This window comes from Harpia harpyja, chromosome 3 (assembly GCF_026419915.1).
Source record: "Harpia harpyja isolate bHarHar1 chromosome 3, bHarHar1 primary haplotype, whole genome shotgun sequence".
Lineage (NCBI taxonomy): Eukaryota > Metazoa > Chordata > Aves > Accipitriformes > Accipitridae > Harpia > Harpia harpyja.
In genome coordinates this window covers 57,143,175-57,163,844 of record NC_068942.1, presented here as the reverse complement: position 1 = coordinate 57,163,844, position 20,670 = coordinate 57,143,175, and the positions used below count along the sequence as shown (strand labels likewise).

The following is a 20,670-nucleotide window of genomic DNA, read 5'->3' as shown; positions in this document are numbered from 1 at the left end:
AAGTTTTTTTGTGTGCTTTTTTTTTTTTAATCCAGTTGTTGATATTTCTGGAGTAGCTGATAAACTGCTACTTTACTAAAACTATTATCTAATTCATAAATACCCATGTATGCCAAGGTTCTCCAACTTTGAACAAAGGCATCAGAGTCAGTCAGGAGAAGCTAAGGCCAGAAAGGTAGCTAGTTTGGCAGGTAACTAAACAACATATCAACCGTTGCTCCTCCTTGACTCTTGACTATCTCATCACACCCAAATATCCAAAGATGACAGCATTTACGTTAGAGTATTGAAAGCTGCAGAATTGTCAATACCCAAGTGCAATGCAAGGACCACACAAATGGATTTACCTGTCACAGCTAGTTTAAATATAAATCCCAATACCTAAACAAGGGATAGCTTAAGCTAAGCTTGGTCTTTGGTTTAAGCACTGACAGAGACTAATTCTAGACTCATTTCCCCTGTCCTGAGACTCCATCTTCGTGCGTGTATACACATGAGCAAAGGGTGGCTAAGAGCAGGAGGAGGCCTCTTTAGGGAAGGTTGGGAAGCAGCCACTGGAAAGAGGGAGAAGGCACACTGTGGTACCAGCCGCTGCTTTCTGGACCTCGTCCCAGCATCTGCTGCCAGTGAGTTCTCAAATCCCTTTGCCAGCACACAGTTCTGCATCCAGCTTCTGCCAGAAATAGGCTTTGACGCCACCACGCGGTACTCTCACACAAGCACAAGCCCAGAAGCATTTACCACCACTGTCATTCCAGGGACTGCATTACACATTCCTCCCTAGTCCTCAGATGCATGTAGGACAATAATTCAGAACTACATTGGGCTAGATGGCTCAATAGAAAATATTAAATGCTCTAAAGGGATATTTAATAGTGGGTCGGTAATTGCAACTTTCCAGCACTTCCCCAGTTCCTTTTCAAGTTCCTTTTCATCATCCCATTTTCTAGCATGAGATTCTGATGAACGACACTGGCACATGGGCAACTGTGATTCAACATCCCCTGCCCTCAGAGGCCTATACGGAGAAAAAAAACCAGTATCTGGCTTCCTTGCAATAGGGAAATGCACATTTCTCTGTAGCATCAGAAAGCTGGAAGTTTCAAACAGTACTCAAGAGCCAATCAACAAAGATGCCCCCAGTGCCTTACCAAAGCAGCTGCCACGATGTGAAAGAAAAGTTTTACAGGCTGTGGCTATGGCCAGCTCAGCAGAAACTACAGTCTTGATAATCAGGTCCTCCACATTGGCCATCAGTGCTGCAAGGAGGGGAGGAAAAAAAAAAAAAAAAAAAAAAAAAGTAGATTGTGAAGTAGCACACAATATCTAGAAAAGCATGAGAATATGCATATGGACAGATACCTTTGTGAATCAAAGCACGTGAGAGCCCATGGATGACAAAGCAATGATGTTTGGAAATCCATGCAAGCATAAGTATATAGATACATGCATAAGTATCCTAGTGCAAAAATACTCACAAATGAGAGTGACAGAAGTGAGTACATGTACAGTGCAAGTAAGCAGAAACATGTGGCAAGCACATCAGCACAAGTCAGCTGGAGTCTGATCACACTCAGAGTATTAGGAAGGATTAAACAAGAGTGGGTTAGTGAGATAAGCACTTGAACTACAGAGAATAAGCTATAGCCACTGAGATACAAAAAAATTTCTTGTGGACTTTTAGGAGATAACTGTTTTGTGATGTTGCACCTTCCTCTAAAGCAGCTGTTCCCATACCATGATTCACAAATCATTTCAAAATTATATGACTGGTGACAGCTCTGTCCTGCTGACCTATAGATAATCTGCCGTTTCAGTAAGGAAGCTCTCTCCAGCTCCTGTATGAGCCTGTAAACAGAGCTCAGGAACAGGAGTCTGAGCTGACAGAGGGAGCAAAAGGGAAGAAAAGATGCACATTAGATGTAGACCTGGATTCTACACTCGGCTTGGGATGTGTCATGCAATATAAAGAACACCACACTTAGTTCCTGTTTTCAACAACAAGGAATAGAGAAGCGAGAGGATAAGGCAATGAACAAACACTGGAGTTGTAGTCTGAAAAGTTAGTAGGGATGATAGGACAGCCTTCCTCACCCCTCAAAGGGAACACAAGCAAACACACAAGACCTCTAGCAAACCCACACAGACATTTGGTATTCCCTATCCCAAAGAACATCTAGTACAAAGCACTTGACTAGAGAGTTCGATTTAGGCCTACAATTATTATTTCTCATGTTCAGATGATGACATGCAGGGACCTGAATAATTACAGAGGATAATGCAAGCAAATTCAGGTGTGAACTTCTGTGCCAGAAGACCACTAAGTGGAAGCAACACAGCATGGGAATGTCTAAGTGCACATAAACATCCCAGAGCACAAAACTTGCCAGCCCAGACAAGGCTAGCACTTTCCAGCCAGCATTCTGCCTCCGTATGACCAGAACCAGATGCATCAGAGAAAGGTGCAAGAAGCCTTGTAATGGATAGTTAGAGAAACCTGCTTACATTGCTGAGCAATTTACTTCGTAATTAAGAGTGCATGTTTTATACTTTAGGTTGGGGTGGGGTGTGGAAATGTATCAATATAAGTAACTGCGTACACAGATTACTGAAAACATATGGTGCAAGTAATTGGACAGCCATGTACACATATGATGGGGAAAAAGTCTTACTTCCATCTGAAAGCCAGATTCAAACCCCTTCCTCCAACATCTAAGTGCACCCTGGCAACATTTGCAATATGGGCATAGCTGCTATGAGTAGTGTTACTGATGCCTCAGTATCACAGGTATTTATTCCTTAAAGGATATACCTGGATTCTGCTCTGCAGATGCATTTACTCCCAGCAGACGTGGCAAAGGTGTGGAAGAGGGAGCTATTTTATATGAAACAGACTGAAATGAAAACACCCAGCAAAAACCTGAGCCATGGAAAGATGACACCACATCCAAGAGTCATTCAAACTGGCACAGTTCTCCAGAGGTTGGTCACTCATCAGCCTGAACAGGCCATGGGAGCAGTAGAGGGAGGGAAGCTTTTAGAAGGAATGGAATGACCTTAAGAAACGGGAAATGTAGGTAAAATATTAAGAAACACACCCTGAGAAAGTCTCAGAATATTATTTGCAAAAGGGAAGGGGTAGGCCTCATCTCTGGGGATAGGACCCATCTCTGGTGATAGAGAATAAATGCACAGCTCTAGTGAGAAAGCTGTAAGGAACAATGCTTCCCTCCACCCTGCTCTGGTGCTAAATGGGACTCACGGGGGCTCTTCCCTGACTTCTTAGGATTCACACAAGTGAGATGATTAAGATTCAACAAAGGAATAAAAGAACAAGATCTGTACTGACCTGCAGTGTCTCTCCCCTCTTGTTTTAAGTACCTCAGCATTGCACTCATGCTCCACTTGTTTCCATAATCCTCTACTTCAGGATCATCACAGCTAAAAATAAATTAAAGAAACGAGTTGACACCACTGGCCTACCTCTATGGACTTGCACCAGCCTTAGACCAACTTAGGTAAATTGACCCAACCTCTAGAGATCAAGTTCCATTTTCCAGCCAAGTACCTGACATAATCTCCACTTTTCTTGTTGACACTGTAGTTGGTCAGATGCATGAACTGGTTTTTAATGTTCTTGGATGCCTGGTCATACCTCACTGTTGCAAACCTGTAAAGAAGGATAAAGATTCACAGTATTTCTTGAACAAGTGACATGCTTGCTAAATATGACCTACTACACAGACCACTCAAGAACAGCAGTTAAGGAGAGAATGCATGTAATGAGACTTCATCAAATGCAACCTCTCCTCATAAAAAATACTGTTTATTCTCAAGGGCCACATCCAGATACATTTAGTCTCTTTTTCAGTGTCTTAGAGCAGGGAGCTCCATTTGTTCTCCTGGGATTTTTCACAGCCTAACAGCGTACACATCATGCTAGGCACATTTTTTCTCAACTGCTTAGATTTCTGGGCCTTGGGCATCCTGGCCAAACAGGCCACTTTGCTTTAGACAGTCAGTGTTACAGTCCCCTCATTTTCACAATAGGACCTACCATGAATACGTAAGATCCACTGGTCCTGGGAAATGCACACATTCAGAGCAATCATACTACATATGCATACCATAGTCAATATTTCCTGAAGTCTCATACAAGCACAGCTCAGTTCTCGTGTACTCCAAGGATGCTTTAGGAAAGGCTGAAGGTGGGAACAGATTTCTGCCACCACCAACTACATAGCCTACAACTGCCAATCCTCCTTCTCAAGAGGTATCCAGGAAACCAGGTACATCCAGCAGGCCAGACCAATTTGTCCAACAAGGCAGCATTTTCTCCAGGGTGCTGTCATTCTCGGGGACTACGCAGCCCTTCCATATCTCAAAGATGTCACCTAGCTGTGTACAAGGAAAGGGACTGTAGGGAAGATACAATCAGGAGCAAGACACTGCTACAAGCTTACCTAGTCTCCATATGAAGCCTGTTACAGCCAACAATACCACAGTTAAATCAGCCTGTTTATTACGGAAACAGTGGTAACCTCCTGATTAAAAGGCATTACCTGTACTGTAACCAAGCACCCCATCACCACTCCCTTAGCCATACACTACTGTCACAGATGTTTGTGTTGAAATGAATCAAAGAATTGATCCAACTGAAAAATAGCCCAGGATTTTGGTTTGTAAGGCATTTGAGGGATTTTTTTTTTTTTTTTTTCAGTTTTGTGTTGGGGGGGCCAGAGGGAACAGTATGTGAAAGGGAGAAGGGTGTGAAAGGACAAAGGTAGAGCAGCTCCCTGATCCAGCTACAAAGTTGTAACTTGATTTCCCCCACCCCACCCTTCCAGTAGCCACACAGACTTAAGCTATCCATACTCTTTCCTCAGCTATCCGCCTTCATTTTACCTGCACAATACCAGCACAAGAGTGTCTGTCCTGCACAGCAAGCCATCTAAAACCAGCCTTTTTTGCTAAGCTGTTTATCAAATCAGATCAGTTCACCGCATGGGTACAGAAATGCTTGTGGTGACACAATACAATGGACATCACAAGACCCTGAATGAGCACAGGAATACAGAACAAAATTGCACTGAAGCAATTTAAACAGTAATCTTACCAATAGCACACCTCTTTAAGAAGAGGTTGAATGAAGGCTGAAACAATATAAGCTTCTGGGGGAGTGGGAAGGACTTCCTGCAACCAACTGCTAGGACAGTTGCCCATGCTACCCCTCTATTCCACTTTGCACCCTGAAGCCAGAGGGAAACTGATCATGCCTGTGCCAGGAAAGGCAAGGGTCAACATGAGAATGGGAACAGCAGCCAGGAAGAGTGCAAGACTGTTTCTCTTGGTAGCCATGCCAATTTAAAGTGCTTAAAATTACATCTTGTGCAAAAGTTGCTTTCTAAATGTGTAGTTGCATGATCAGCCTTTGTCAATCTAAGGATGCACTGCAGCTGAAAGCTCATCAACTGCTCAGTTGCACACTCCAGCCACTCTACTTGATCTCCTCCACAGATTACGTAGCCACAGGCAAGTCGGATCACAGATCTGACTGAACAGCCACTTGAGCAAATATAGAAAGATACCAATAAACTTTCAATCAGATGCAGGTACACCCTCTTTCAGACATAACAAAGGAGAGTGTTAGGATGCAGAGTCAGGACAGAAAGAGGACAGTGCCTCCATTTTAGGAGCAGGTCACAAAACAACTTAAAAAAAAAATAAAAATCAAACATCAAGCAGAGGATAATACTATTTGTGGCAACATTTGCAAAATCCTACATCCAGACAAGGACATGCCATCAAGTTAAATGTAATGCAATAAAATAATTCCAGTTGGAAGGGAGCTACAGTGATCATCTAGTCCAACTGTAATAATTTTCTTATTCTGCATGTAATCAATTCCTGTTTCAATATATATTTTAGGCCTCAGACTTTGGAGAAAAATAAATAAAACAAAAGATCGAGGGCAGAATCCAGGGCATCTGGTTGGCAGAATGACTAGCATGAGCCACTGCTAAACACCACAGCTTGTAACAGCAAGCACGTTGTAGTTCAAAAACACAGAACAAAAAAAAAAATCAACAAGAGAAAAAACACCTTGTTCTTCACCCTGGCCACCCTCCTATACCACAATAGCTTAAGATGCCAATGTCTCAAAAGAGATAAAGGAGAGTAAGAAAGGGTAAAGGCAAAGTCAGACATATGCTATCCTAAGAAGCCCTGGCAAGAGGGAAAGTACGTACCAAGGAGAGCAGGGTTACTTGCAAGAAAAGGAGAGTAGATTTGGGTGAAGCCTCAAAGCAAGAAAAGGGAGACAGCACTCAAGAAAAATGGAAGAGGGAGAAAGGGAAGGGAATTTGGAGCATCTGGCTGTGCAACAAAGTTAGTGTCCAGAAAAGAATGCATCCCCCATTTGCTTTATTAATAGTCATATCTCTTCATCCTTCCCCTATTATTTTGCATAGCTGAGAAGAAGCTGAACTATACAATGACATCTAACAAGTTACACCAAAAAATCCTTCCTTTAGAAAGAACTGCCCAAAAATAAAAAAAAAAAAAAATTAAAACAAAGCCACTACTTCCCTCACTTGGTAGCCATTTTGAGAAATACCTTTCTCTCCACAAGAGCTATACCAGCAAATCCATGATAATGCTCATCAGATTAAATCTATCCTTAAATACACAGGTAGAGCAGGAAAAAAACCCAAACAACTCCACGATGTAACTAACTCTAAGCGGCAAGGTTAAAAAAAGTGAATAAGATTTTGCACCATATTTTTCTGAGCTTTAACTACATATGAAGTCAAAGCAGCTGGCAACAGAAAAGAGTTTGGACATTTGGATCCCTTTCCACATATTTCCACAGCTTAAAGTATTTGAATTTCTTTTCAGTTTAACTGTAAGTATCCTGGATTTAGCACTTCTGTTTTGAAAATAGTGACAACAGCCCTATCATGTATTTTGTTCTTCATGATCTCCACTTCAACAATGGTTTATTGGCAGCATACTGAAAGCATTTGTTGATGACATGCTTTCAGCCAGATCCTGGAAGATACTGAGCACAAGCAGCAAGCTACTTCACAAAGTCATGGCTCCCTCGATACTTTGAAGCAGAGGGCAATTAGGTTCACTATGCTTAGCAGCTTCTTACTTTTTTAATTATGTACATAATCAGAAATATGAGGATACAAACCCTTGGCAGATGTAGACAAGACTTCTAAAACAGCCGTATTTCTTTACCTTGCAAATGCTTGCATTAGCTTCCTTCTACAGAGACCGTCCTTAATTGTTAGGTGGTCTGAGCTCCATGCCCACAGAATTCACATTTCCATGGGACTGATTATTCAGAAGGGATTTCTAGAGCTCTTAGTACATAAACTTTCTCTTCTCCTAGGATGTTGTCATCTTAAGGGATATCATGGGCCAGTTCAGCAATGCATCAAAAAAATACAAAGCATTAAATTACTCAAATTTATTATCAAAACCCCTCAAGCTTTAAACAACAGAATCAAATGCCAGCTTAATACATTCTCCAAGAGCTGGTTTGACAGCCTTACTAGCCTCATGCTAAGTGCAAGTCTGCAAATGGAAAATCCAAGTTATTTCTAGAGCCTCTATCAATAGCCTCTGCATGTTAGAATGGTGACAGATCACAAGTACAATGCTGACAATAGCCCACACCCCTTACACTGTGTCTTGCCCTTGCTTGCAATGGAAGAGCGTTACTACCACTGAAATATCAGTTATGATTACCTTCAGTACTCTATAGTTCTACACCTTTTCACACTATACTTCATTGTATCTTTCTTCCACCGTAGTAACAAGGCTACTCATCCACCACACTTGTTCTCGCCAGGAAAAGACAAGAGACTTGCATGCTACAGAATGTCTTACTTAACAGAAATTTTCAGGTTATTTTTAGAGACACTAAGGTCATAGGAACAGGCCTTACAGAGTAGAAAGTAGGAAAACGTCAATGTTTGTAAAATCATCTAGGTGTTAAGCTGAGATTAGAATAAACACTTGAGAAATCTTAGAATCTTTTAGAGGATGATTTCATTTCAGGGCCCCTCTCTTTTCCAATTTCATTTCAGGTTCCCCCTTTTTTCCAATTTTGGGCCACGTCTAAGAATAGAATATTTGTCACCTGAAAGATAAGGGCCAAGATCCTAAAAACAGTTTAGAACCTATATGGTAAGGTGGCACAGAAAATAAAGGGCAAGCCTGATGTTTTCCCAGTAACACAATTTACCACAAGCACATGCTGCAACATTCTGCACGAGCTATTTTCCTAAGCACTAAAGGCTTCATGCCCAGGTATCTCATATTGCTATAATCCAGCCAAAGAGTGTGAAGGCACAAATAACTGAGGCCAGGTCATCATCTGCCAGGACAGGACTTTCCTAGCCAAAGCATTACTCGTGGATGCTGCTATGTGGGAGCCCGCAATCAGCCAGGAATCCAAGAGTACTCCTAAGCTGGAGACTGAACTGTCCCCATGCGGAGGCACATCTTCAGCCAAAAGATACTATTTTAACAAGTGAAACTCGTCAAAACGCTATCTTCTGCTCACTAACACCACCTCTTTCTTGCTCTGCTTCAAGCAACTCTTATTTTCCCCCACTGTGATCTGGTCCTGTGCAAGTTCTGGACTACTCCATAGGCTTTGCAATGCAGAGACCCAACACACTTAACACTGCTGTGTATTGCTGATAGTTCAGTTTGTGTGGTCTGAATGGTTCAATAACTGGATCCACATTGCTTTGAATTCTTACAAAGAATTTTGCTGGAGGACTTGTCAAGTGAAAAAAAAAAATTTAGGAACAGGTGAAATTTTCCACTGTTAGACAGGAAGGTTTCCTGCCACTTCAGCGTGTTCTTCTGACCCCATTTCATCTAAACCAGCAGTTCTTGTTAACAATGTGAAATATAGAGGTAACCAAGAAAGGAATGGATGTCTGTTCTGTATCCACCATCAGAAGGATATCAAGTCTGTTTTGGCCTGAATTCAGATTTGCTTTCTCCATAATGCAGGTTCTAACAGCAAGTTTTCAATGTTGAAAACATTCTCCTCTGTTGACTGAACTCTCTTTCACCTGCCAATGGACTTGGGAGCACAGGGGGCAGACAGGCAAAGGAAGCACAGGGAATGGTCCCCTATCACAGCATTAACCTGGGTCACCTCTGTGATATGTATTACACAGACATAATATAGCTCACAGCAGCAAGGACATAGGAAGCACCTTCCCCTGTCTTGATGTTATGTACTGCTTGTATTTAGTGTCTAAATTGAACAACAAGTGATATCAAAGATGCTCACTTTCATTAACTTGTTTCCTTGACCTTACTGCACTCCCATCCTCTCAAAGATCTTCCCCTTGTAATGAATCTTGCCCTTTTAAAAATCTGAGGAAAGGGATAAGTTGAGAAAATTAAGGACACCTACTAACATGATATACAACAGATTAGATTCCAAAAGTCTCTATTGTGGGAGAGCTTCTACCCCAAAACTAGAGCTGGAAATCAGAAAGGTTAAACCAGGGCTGACTGTGCACTATTCAGTTTCCACACAAACTGCTGCCAGCAATATAGCCTCCCAGGCAGAAGTAGCAGCAATCATATTGTGAACAGCCCTGGCAGCCTCCCTCCCTTTCACTGCAGCTTCTCTTTTCCTCAGCAGGACAGAGGAGATGCCCTTCACTTATGAATTTGAAACTTAGAATAGAGAAGTGACACTCATACATTCAATCATTCTGACACACCTGCCCATGTCTCAGCTGGTCACAGTCAAGTCACACAGGCACACGCCAGCTCAGATAAAAGCAACAACCAGTTCCCTTTACCAACAACTACACACTGCTACCTAGCTCACCTTCAACAACAGCACATTTGCTTTCCCTCTGGCTGCACTTTCTCTTGGATTAGAGAGGGGGAAAGAGCAGTCAAAATCGAGCAGTAGGGTGGCAGTAGTGGCAGCAGGTGGCCTAGGCAGCAGGAACAGAAAATCAAGGGAGAAGCCTTACTAATTCCTTCAGACTCCAGAAGTACTCTCAACCTCCAGACTAACAGTACATCACCTAGAGGCATCCCAGCTCTCTGCCTCCCTGTCAGGCTTCAGACTTCCCCTGTTAAAAAAATCACCTTTGGCATCCAAACCCAAACAACCTACCGTTTTACCGTCACGCATTCAGGCAGGACGCTACCTGAGGGGTTGTACACCGCTCTTTGCCTTATCCCCAGCATTACTTCAGGAAATGAATTGACCACAAGGGAAGCTTTGTCATATGCAAGACATTTTGGGAATACATAAACTGGATCATTAAATATTTACGTAAGAAGTTACATGGTTTTGCATGAAACTTGGCAGCTCTGGAATGCTTATTTGAGACACCTAGCCAGGGCCTGGGAAAGGAGGAGGAGAAGAGAAAAGACCCTGGAGTGGAAGAAGGAAAGAATAGTTAATCCCTTTTCTCTCAAACAAGTGCTACAGAAAAAGCACACATTTTGATAGTCTTTTCCATGACTGCAGACAGAATTCCTGACTACATGTCCTGGAAATAACCAGTGTAGTCTTTCTGTAAGCACGCTCCTCACATTTTATGCTTGGAGTCACTTTCTCAGTCCCTCTCCCCTCCCCTGTCCATGCATTAGACTTTGGCTTCCCTCTTAGTCTATTAGCTGCCACTTTGTTTAGGGAACTAAAGCCACATAGAAAGTTGTTTGCACCATTCAATTCTCTTTATGGCTCCCATGAACTGCTGTTAAAATCAGGATGAAAAGAAACAAGACACCCTATGGGAAATGTTCAATGGACTACAACTGGTAGATGAGAACTACAGATATTTCCATTTTTAACACTGTTAAGTTCTGGACTCCAAAATGCCATCTGGGACCCAGTTCCCTTGCAGTGCAGGTCAGAAAACAGACGTCTAGAGACCATCACAATCCCCCTATCTCCAACATGAACATTTTCCACAGCATGCACCTGATACGTCAGTTAGCAACTGAATATGAACAGGAGCCAAAGCTTGTAAGGGAATTACTAAACTTAAAAAGCTTTGGTGACATATGATGGCAGAGTTTCTCTAACCAAAGCTGGATAAAATTATTCAAACGGTTCTACGTTCAAGGACAAGATCCAGGAGCAGTTTTATCAGATGTCTGGGGGGGACAGGAAAAAAAGACTTATTTTCCTTTTTTATCTTTTCACAACAAATTTGCAAGTTTTCAATTTATGCACTGCCATTAACAGGATTTTGAACCTACGGAGCATAAGGAAACACCATGAAGGTAACCTAGCACTGGCACAGGTTGCCCAGAGAAGTTGTAAAGTCTCCCTCCTTGGAGATATTCAAAAGTCATCTGGACATGGTCCTGGGCAACTGGCTCTAAGTGGCCCTGCTTGAGCAAGGGGGTTGGACCAGATGACCTCCAGAGGTCCCCTCCAACCTCAGCCACTCCGTGATTCAGTGAACCTCTTCTGTCTCTCACATTCTCTGGTTTCTCATCGTGCAGATTGTCACCAAGAGTTGCCTAGCCTCTCCAATTCTTTAGTACACTGACCCTGTCAAGCTCAACAGTAGGGTCATGTAGTTATACCCAGAGACCCACTATGCCTGGGTAGACCACCCTCTGCTACCCAAAGACAGACTCAAAGGATGGGGGTGGGGAAGTAATTTGAGGAACATGAAAGATAAGGAGGGGTCTATAGAAGAGATCAAAAATGAATTTGCTAGTTAGTATTTAGCTACCTTTCCTTCAGAATTTCCTAAAATACACCATCAAGAAGACAGGTTGCTGAAGCTAGCAAGACACACTTCTTTTTATTGGAGAATGGTGATATGCTATGTCAATATTGTAACTACATCACTGCAAGATATACAAATATTGCTCAAGAAGCCATTTTTCCACTCCTTTTTTTAAACAACTCTTTCATCCAAAAGAGCAGTTTTGATGAAGTTCAACAAGAGTAGGTTGTTCAAAATTAAACCCTTGGACAAGGACCCTAACTAAGGGCCACATCCCATACCACTCACAAGCGTCTAGCTACCTGCCATGGGAACCAGATTTAACAAAGAGCATCACTAGGCCATGACTTAAATATATATAGTAAAAAATATAAAAAATGTTTATATTACACATATATAAAAATATATACAGTAGGCTTCCTTGCAACTCTCAAACAGTAGCAGCCTGAGGCCCAACTACACCATTTTACAGAAGAAAATTCAAAGTAAAAAACACATAGTCTAAAATCAGGTAGCAGGTGTCTGTATAAGCAGTAAATTTCTATGAAAAGACATATATAGACAGACAGATAGTTCTTTCCCCTCAGTGATTCAAACCCTGCTGATCTTAATTAAAAAGCAAGGAAGCAGCAGAAAGTCTCCTGGCTTGACACACAATCCACTGGTCCAAAGTCCAGTGGGGACATATAGTGAAAAACACTGCTCCACAGCTTCTGTGCAAGGCGATGTCTACTGAAGTGGTTGTAGTCTGGTCCCAGGTGTCCATGCAGAAGTGGACGCCTGCCAGGCAGGGGTTACTGCAAGGAAGATGGGGCTGCTGTGGCCAAGCCAGCCGGCTCTGGCCTAAGTGCAGCCTGTGAGGTAATGTGAATTCCTTGGCTCAAAGCAAGCACCTGAATTCTTTGGAAACCACAGGAATCCAGCACAGAAAAGGTAAATATCCCAGTGGAGCCAGTGCTAACTAGGAAGCCAGGCTACCGAAGGAGGGGGCGCTGCGAGGCTGAAGTGGGGGTGAGCTTAGGAGGCAGCATGGCAGCCAGTGGCAGCTGCTGTGAAGTCCAGCTGCCTACCCCGCCATTACGGGAACTCTCATGTCCCTCTGGAAAGTCTCCCCCAGCTGCTGCTCCTTGGGCCCTTTGCAAGAACATTTGCTTTTCAACTCAGTTTTGCCTTTTTTTTTTTTTTTTTTTTTAAATCTATTTTTCAAATTCGGTGTAAATCTAAGAAGTTCCTGCTGGGCTAGGACCCTTCCAGCCATTCAGGGTCAGAAAGAAGGCTGCCTAAACCTGGTAGTTTAGGCAAAAAAGTAGGCTGTGGAGAAGTCTCCCCAAAACAAGGAGCCATTTCACTATGAATTTCCCACACCAAGTGTCAAGTCCCCATTATGTCTGCAGGCACCAAGCAAGACAGGTCCACCAGGCTACTTTCTGTCCCACAAGGAGGTACATAGGAGGGAAAGTCAGACAGGAGAATGACAGGCATCCATAGCTGGCAAAATGGGGAAGGCTCACAAACAGCACAAGCTATTCCTGGCCTCATGTCTTCTTCAGCTGTACTTCAGACACAAGTCAGGCTTGTTACTCTCTCCTGGCATGGATGCCCCTCCAAAAACCAGCATAATCCACCAATTCAACAGTTGGCTCTAAGAGCAGCCTTGGGACTTCCACATAACTAGGCTTGGTGAGTCACCTTAAAAAGCATGTCAAATTTTGTAATTAAGACTGTAGTTTATTAACAGTGAACCTCTTATTCATACATACATGTCATAGGATATAAAAGGTATGTCAATAAATATATTCCATCACATATTTTGGAAGTCTCAGATAAATAAAACTACCTAGATTTTTAACATACGATTAGATGACTGAGTTACACCCTCAGGCAAACCTGGACCAAGCTTGCCAAGACCATCTCATTCTCCAAACCTATACCTTTGATGCAAAGGTCCCAGCTACAGTTCTCCAGGCTGTGAATCACAGATGGCCAATCTAGATGATAACTGTCCTTTCCAGCACCAAGTTACTAAATATCTGCCAATTTAACAGATCTACGGCAGCATGCTTTGTCTACTTTTTTTTAAAATATGTACTAGTAAAGTGTTCAACACCACATTTTTCAATTTAACAGACAAGGATCTTAAGACACCCAGTGCTGCTTTATGCCTTAAGCACAGCTTCAGTCTTGTTTCAAGCTTCGAGAAAAAAAAACCACCCCATGCTCTCCAAACAGATCACTGAGTATCCCTAAACGAATCTATTGGCAGCATTCCTTCTAGAGGTGGACCAGGCCCAAAATATGCAAGAGGAGGTTTGACAGTTTGAGGGAGGCAAGACCAGAAAAGTAGTATTGTAATGAAAGATGAAAACCTAGAGCACATTCACTAATACCATTCTTAGTAACTCTCCAGAAGTCTGACACTTGACTCTGATGACCTAAGGCTCTGTCCATACTAAATACAGCTTATTCCATGGGGAGTGGGGTGGAAATAGCTACAAAAGCAACCAACTCAACATCAGCACTTCCTAAGTTCTACTCAATATTCTTTTATGGGATAAACAAAAAAAAGGCTTTGATGTCAATATCTTCCTGAAAAATCGCATTGAAAAAATGCTAGGGCAAACCAAACAGTTATTCAGTACTTCCAGCACAAATCAAGCAACAATAGCTGAAGGCTTTGTTACACACCTCCGGGTACATATCCTTCACATCTCCTTCAAAGGAAACTTTTTCTTCACTCTTCCACATGGAAAGTGAAACACAAGTTACACATGCTGGATCAATAATCCCTTTCTTCTCCTCAGCATTGAAGCCTCAAATTCCACTCTAGATCATATCATGATAAGTCTAGCTCTGCCAAAAGAAACCAGACCTAAGGAAGTATCTAGTCAAACATCACAAATGTGTATTATACCAAGCCTGTTCCTTTTAAAGATCATTACATCTTATGGTTTTCTGATAGCATTCCTTTTCTGGTAGAAGTCACCAACTTTACTGAAACAGTCAGGTTCCTTTTCTACTTGGAATATGCAAAGCATTACACTGGAGGGGAACATTACCTTTCAGACAAAGAAAATGGGAAAAGAAAATTAAGAGAACAACCCAGAAGAGGTCACCCTGACTACACTTCAGAGACTACCTACCTTCAGAAAGCAAACTCAAAACATGGAAGTCACCACAGCGCACCACAAGCACTAGCAGAGGTCCTGAAAAGAGATTCCTTTGTTCTGTTGGTGGGTTTCCCCTTAGATTGCTTCAATGCCACATTTGATTCCAGGCCCTGATCTTACCTCCCAGCTCTCTGCTACAAATTGCTTCCACTCTTAAGCAGTGTTGGGGTTTTTTCTTAAGTAAAGAGTAAAAACCAGCTTCTACTCCCAAAGGTTAAAGCATTCCTCCCTCCCCACACAGCTAAAGTTTTGTCCCTGCTTTAAACCAAAGCATTACACTGTGTGAGGCAATAAAAGGGTCTCTCCCAGCACTTAACTCACATTGTTAAATGGAAGGCAAAAAAGCTAAATAGGAAGCCAGAATCCAGTAGCTCCTGGTTCCTTACCTCTTACCAAGTGAATTTGCAAATCCAGGGTGTGGGAAAAAGCCAAATCACTAAAGACCTCTAGTGCCATCTGGAGGCCACACAGAACAGCCCACCGTGAGTTTTCTGTCAACCTCTGCTCACACTTGAGTGTTGTCCTCCAAAGACAGCTTGCCAGCACTTACTGCACAAACTTACCAACTCTACAGCCATAGAAGTGAAAAGTTTAAGAGCAATTAAAGATACTGGTTGCAATAAATTTATACCTGTCATGTGAAAGCATTCAACTACAAGTCTTACTACAAGTCTTTAGCCACAGCTGACACTACAGCTGAAATTGCTCAGTGGACAGTTGAACTTCAGTAACAGAGCTAGAGTTACCCTCCAGAGTCAGGACTGCCCTTGGACCAGAGATAACATCTCATTATTCCCTCTACACCAGCCCCACAGTTGTACTGGTACAGCTGACTGTATCGCAGAGCAGCGTTAAGATACCTAGTGCCACAGTTAGTCTCCATATACTAGCTACCTCTCACAGAGAGCTGTAAGATGGGATGCAATTTGAAGGAAAGGATAACTACCATTAGTAATACTGTGGTGTCCTGTACATATATGTTCCATTTGTCATGTATGTGGACACCATGCGCTCTAGGTTTGATTATAGTTTAAACAAATGGAATCTAAACACAGGACTTTAGAACACTAAAAAGTGATTTCCAAGTATTACTGCCACGTGGGATCTTACCAAGATGGAGAGTACAGAATTGTTGAGACTGATGCTTCTAGATGGATACCCAGAAAGAAAACATAAGTTATTTGCTCAGGGTTGACTACAACACTGTTTCAAGCTCTAGAGGTGAATATCCTAAATGCCGAAAGAACAAAGAAATTCAGCCAGCCAGAATCCAGGTTATCAAGTAGGAACACTGGCTCACAAACTCAAAGAAATCAGATCATTCTTTCAAGAGATCTTTTATCTAGGATAGCCCAGGTGATCTACAGTCTTGCTACCAGTAGGTACTCCTGACTATTATCTTCCAGGAAGGTATTTCCAGGCACATGAAGGATAAAACAATTATTGGGAACAGCAAGCACAAATTTTCCAAGAGCAAATCACGTCTGATGCTTCCTGATTGCCTTCTAGGATGACATGAATGGTTCTGGGGACAAAGGGAAAGCAATGGATGGCATGGCTCAAGACCTGAGCACTCAAACAGCCCCTGTAAAGCTAGAGGAATGGGCTAACAGAACCCTCATGAACTTTAGCAAAAGCAAATGCAAAAGTCTTGCACCTGGGAGGAATAGCCCTGTTCAACAGTACAGACTGGGTGGATAGAAAGCAGCTCTGCAGAACAGACAAACAGTCTTGGTGGACAACAAGCTGAACATGAATTAGAAGTTTGGCTTTGCAACAATGAAGGCTAACTACATGCTGGACTGTATCAACAAAAGTGTAGCCAGTAGGTTGAGGGAACTGATTAGTACCTCTTACTTGTGACTGCTTAGCAAGTACTGGACACACATCTGGAATGCCATGTCCAGTTAGGAGCCCCCCAGTACAAGTAGAAGTATTGACTAAGTGGTGCAAGTCTGGCAGAGCGCTATTAAAATGGGCTGAAAAACATGATGTACAAGGAGAAGCTGAGGAGAAAAGGATTGTTTAGCCTGCAGATAAGGCTAAGAATAGATCTAACTGCTGTGTTCAACTCCTTAATGCATGGCTATAAAGACAGAGCCAGACTCTTCTCTAAGGTGCATAGCAGAAGGACAAGAGGCAACAGTCAAACTGCAACAAGGGAAATTCTGATTAGATATAAAACACACACACACATTCACAGTGAGAATGGTCAGACATTGGAACAGGTTGTCAGGAAAGACTACAGAATCTCCATTCTTGGAAGATATTCAAAACTTTATGGTATAAGGCCATAGAGCACCTGCCCAAACTTTGAAGGTCTTATCTTGAGAACGAGGTTGGACTAAAAATCTCCAGACTTCCCTTCCCACCTAAATAATTTGATGATTCTATCTTAAGGGATTCACTGGAACTGTCTGACTAGTATATTTCAGTCAAAAGAATACACTTGTTTCCTTCCTCATTTCCTTCCCTAGACCTCTGATATGACTAGAATTGTTAAAACAAAAACAACAAAAAAAACCAAAAAAAAAAAGCATACACATGCCTACATACACTTCCCCCCTCAAGAAAAACATGTTACTCTACTATCAGAGATAAAAAAGCTATCTATCATGGAATTGGCACACTTGTCCCCAAACAGAGTAGAACGTTTGTCTCTTACACGGATGGATTTTTGCAGAAGTAAACTCCTTTGTTACAACAAGATCAGCAGAACTACAAATCCTATTCTGGAGGCCTGCTATGCACTGCCCATTTTCAGAACATCCTAGCAATCTACTCATTCACAGTCGATGATTTTGTTTCCCTCTTCACTTTCCAATAACATGCAATATTAGCAACCAACAACTTAATTGCTGATTCCCAAGAGAAAAGTCTTGCATGCCAGGCGTGTTTAAGGCTCCTTTTCTACAGTGAATATAGTCGTCAAGTTTTCCACTGACCAAGATGAGCTACCCCTTCCTGCCTCCTTTTAGGGAAACAATCTGTTCACATTATCTTTGCAGACAGAGGCACATCACAACACACCTGAAGGGGATCTGTTCATCAATTTAAAGATATTTCTTGTGGGATAATTATTAATATATCCTTTTTGATTCAGTATCTGCATTGGATAAAGGCAAGTTGGACACAGTCTCTGCCTAAGTCAGAGCCATGTAGGCTTGAACCCTAGAGAGATTCTTTCTGGATATACCAGATGTGCCTATAAGACAGATTCAGCACTGCTTAAAACTGTTGCAGAAAACAGTCCTGTGATGCTCTCTTCTCCAACACCACTGCAGTTAAGTTTCTGGTCTGTTGGAAATTCAGAGGGGTGACTATTTCAAATTTATTAGTTACTATAGATGGGTATTTAGCTAACCTTCTGTGATGAAAAGAAACAGGAATTTGATAGATAAGTGTTCCTCCTGGGAATCTTAAGTATCTTTCATGACTTACATGCAAAAGAAAACAGACATCTTGCAGGGTAAGAACAGTGAACTAGTCTAAACCCACTTACTCAATACTGTAGAAAATACAAATACTGACCTAAAATTTAGAAGAGCAGTTGAAAGTATTAAAACAAAGGCCAATACAGCCAACAACAGGTCTCCAACTGCTTTTGTCTTTAGGACTAAACAGAAATTGAGAAAGTTTAGATTCCCTTCACCTTGGAGGATGGAGAACGGGCACAAAGGCACCAAGAGTCCAAAGAGATTTCAAGAAGAACCCGATCTTAAGAATGAACATGCCAATGATGGTGTATGTGGCCATTCAACCCTTCAGAGTTGAAAACTTGCTTTATTTATTACATATGTAATAAAGTCCCTCACTAAAGATCCTATAACCTATATAAAGAAAACTGATGGGACACAGCATGGTGAAGTATCATATATTTAAACTCTGCAGAACTCCCTAACTGGCACTTCCCTCATTCACTATTGCATCAGGAATACAGAGGCGAGCCAAGACATCTCTGAATGATCAAGTGCAGGCACACTGAGAAAGAAGAAACCTCCCCTACCTGGCCAATCCTTCCTCGTAGAGATAGATGACAAGTGGATCATAGGATGTAACCAGAACATAGAGGCGTACATCGAATTTGAAATCTGAAATACAGTTGTCAAGAGTCAGTGACCGCAAATATCTTTCAGACATCATATCCAGTTGAGGAATTTCAACACGCCCTGAGAGCAATAAACCATTATCTGCTGCTGACATAGGTGCCTGAAGCTTTCCCAGTTGAAAAGCTTCCAGATTTTAAGGAATTTTCTAGTTACATTTTTCCAGTACTAGAGGAAGATAGACCACTCACTTATCCAAGTAAATTCCTGCAAAGATTGCAGAGATCCTCAGGTGTGGGGTTGGGGAAAGAGAGAAAAGCAATTCCTAAGCACACTCACCGTCTATGAGCAGGGGGTTGCTGATGTAACGAGAAACCAGGATGTTGTCTTCCAGGACAATCTGGTTTGGCTACAGAAGAACAGAGAATCCAACAGTGAAAAAACAGGAGGCTTAAGGAATAAGAAGATGACTAGATCAAACCCACCATTTTTCCAGCCTTTCCCTCCTAAAGCCACTCTGTACCAACAGCTATGTCTGGGAAGGGAAGAAACAAAAACAAAAGGAAAAAACACCACTATCAGTCACAACATACCTAAGGTAATTAGATCCTAACCAGAAGCCTGGGAATGATTACATTGCCAAAAAACCTGCCCATTGAATCTTCCAGTTAAGTGCTCCTTAGAGTAGAATACAGATTTAACAGCCACATGGCAATGAAAAAAACAGGAAAAACACACATCTAAGAAGTGACTGTCATTCTGTTTGCTTCTCAAGCATTTAACCAAACACACGGAAGAGGGGTTTAAAAGACACTGGAAGGAGCATGTAACTACAGTTGGTGAGGAAGTCACAAGTGAAGAAAATTACTCCTCAACTTGTGATCTTTATAGCTAGATCCTGGGCTGGTATCCAACCTTCTTGCCTACATAAGTAAATACCTTCTACCGAGGTTCAGTTCACAGCAGGGGCTACTGTACCAGGAAGACACTACACTCATAGCTCAGAACAGAAAGCTGTATCTATGACAAATACAGATTGCAAAGTCACAGGATCTGCTGAAAAAGCTTTTACTTTTTGTTGTACACAACCCTCCCTCTTGTAACCAGTTTTAACTACTCATACAAACAGTTTCTTGCAAAATATGTTCTTGCCTTCAGTTTGCAAAAGAGCCAAGAGAACCCTGTCATCCTGGCTTTATTCAATTTTGCATGTATTCAGCCACAGCACCAGCACCATGAACAGGAAGCCTAGGCATATAGAGTGCACATATACAATGTGAGGGAACAAGCTCAACTTCCCTCAGCACATCACACAAAAGTGACAGCCTGTTTTATTATGAATCAGAGAAATTCAAAGGTTTGTTGTTTTGTTGGGGTTTTTTTATTGTTGTTTTTAAACACGCTTGTGATGAGATTCTAGAAAACACTCCCTTAATGGCACCAGACTGAAAGAAACTGAAGTCTTTGGGCCAAACTAGCTGAAGTGTTTCTGGAACAGATATACACAAAGGGAGATTGGTCCCAGAAGGGTCTTCTCCCCAGTTCAGGGCCAACTGCCATATAAGCCTGAGCTCGTTTCTCTCTTTCAAGCAAAGAAAAAAGCTGAGTGCAGCTCTGGAAATACTTACCTCATACACTTGGCGAATTGCTCCCTTATTTTATGGGAAATGATCCAAGTAGAGAACAGATGAGGCAACATGACCC

General features: G+C 42.0%; 1 protein-coding gene across 6 annotated transcripts in view; it reads right to left on the bottom strand.

Annotated features, from left to right (window-relative positions):
* TTLL5 (tubulin tyrosine ligase like 5) overlaps positions 1-20,670 on the bottom strand; it is a 147,618-nt gene that overhangs the window by 115,157 nt on the left and 11,791 nt on the right. For 5 of the 6 annotated variants that reach the window (XM_052782769.1, XM_052782768.1, XM_052782771.1 and 2 more), the window contains exons 8-12: positions 19,306-19,375; positions 18,927-19,011; positions 3,569-3,670; positions 3,350-3,441; positions 1,152-1,259 (exon numbers count right to left, since the gene is read on the bottom strand). In XM_052782769.1, coding sequence (XP_052638729.1) covers positions 1,152-1,259; positions 3,350-3,441; positions 3,569-3,670; positions 18,927-19,011; positions 19,306-19,375 — 457 coding nt within the window. The remainder of the gene's footprint in view (positions 1-1,151; positions 1,260-3,349; positions 3,442-3,568; positions 3,671-18,926; positions 19,012-19,305; positions 19,376-20,670) is intronic. The other variant, XM_052782773.1, reaches the window with a different exon arrangement.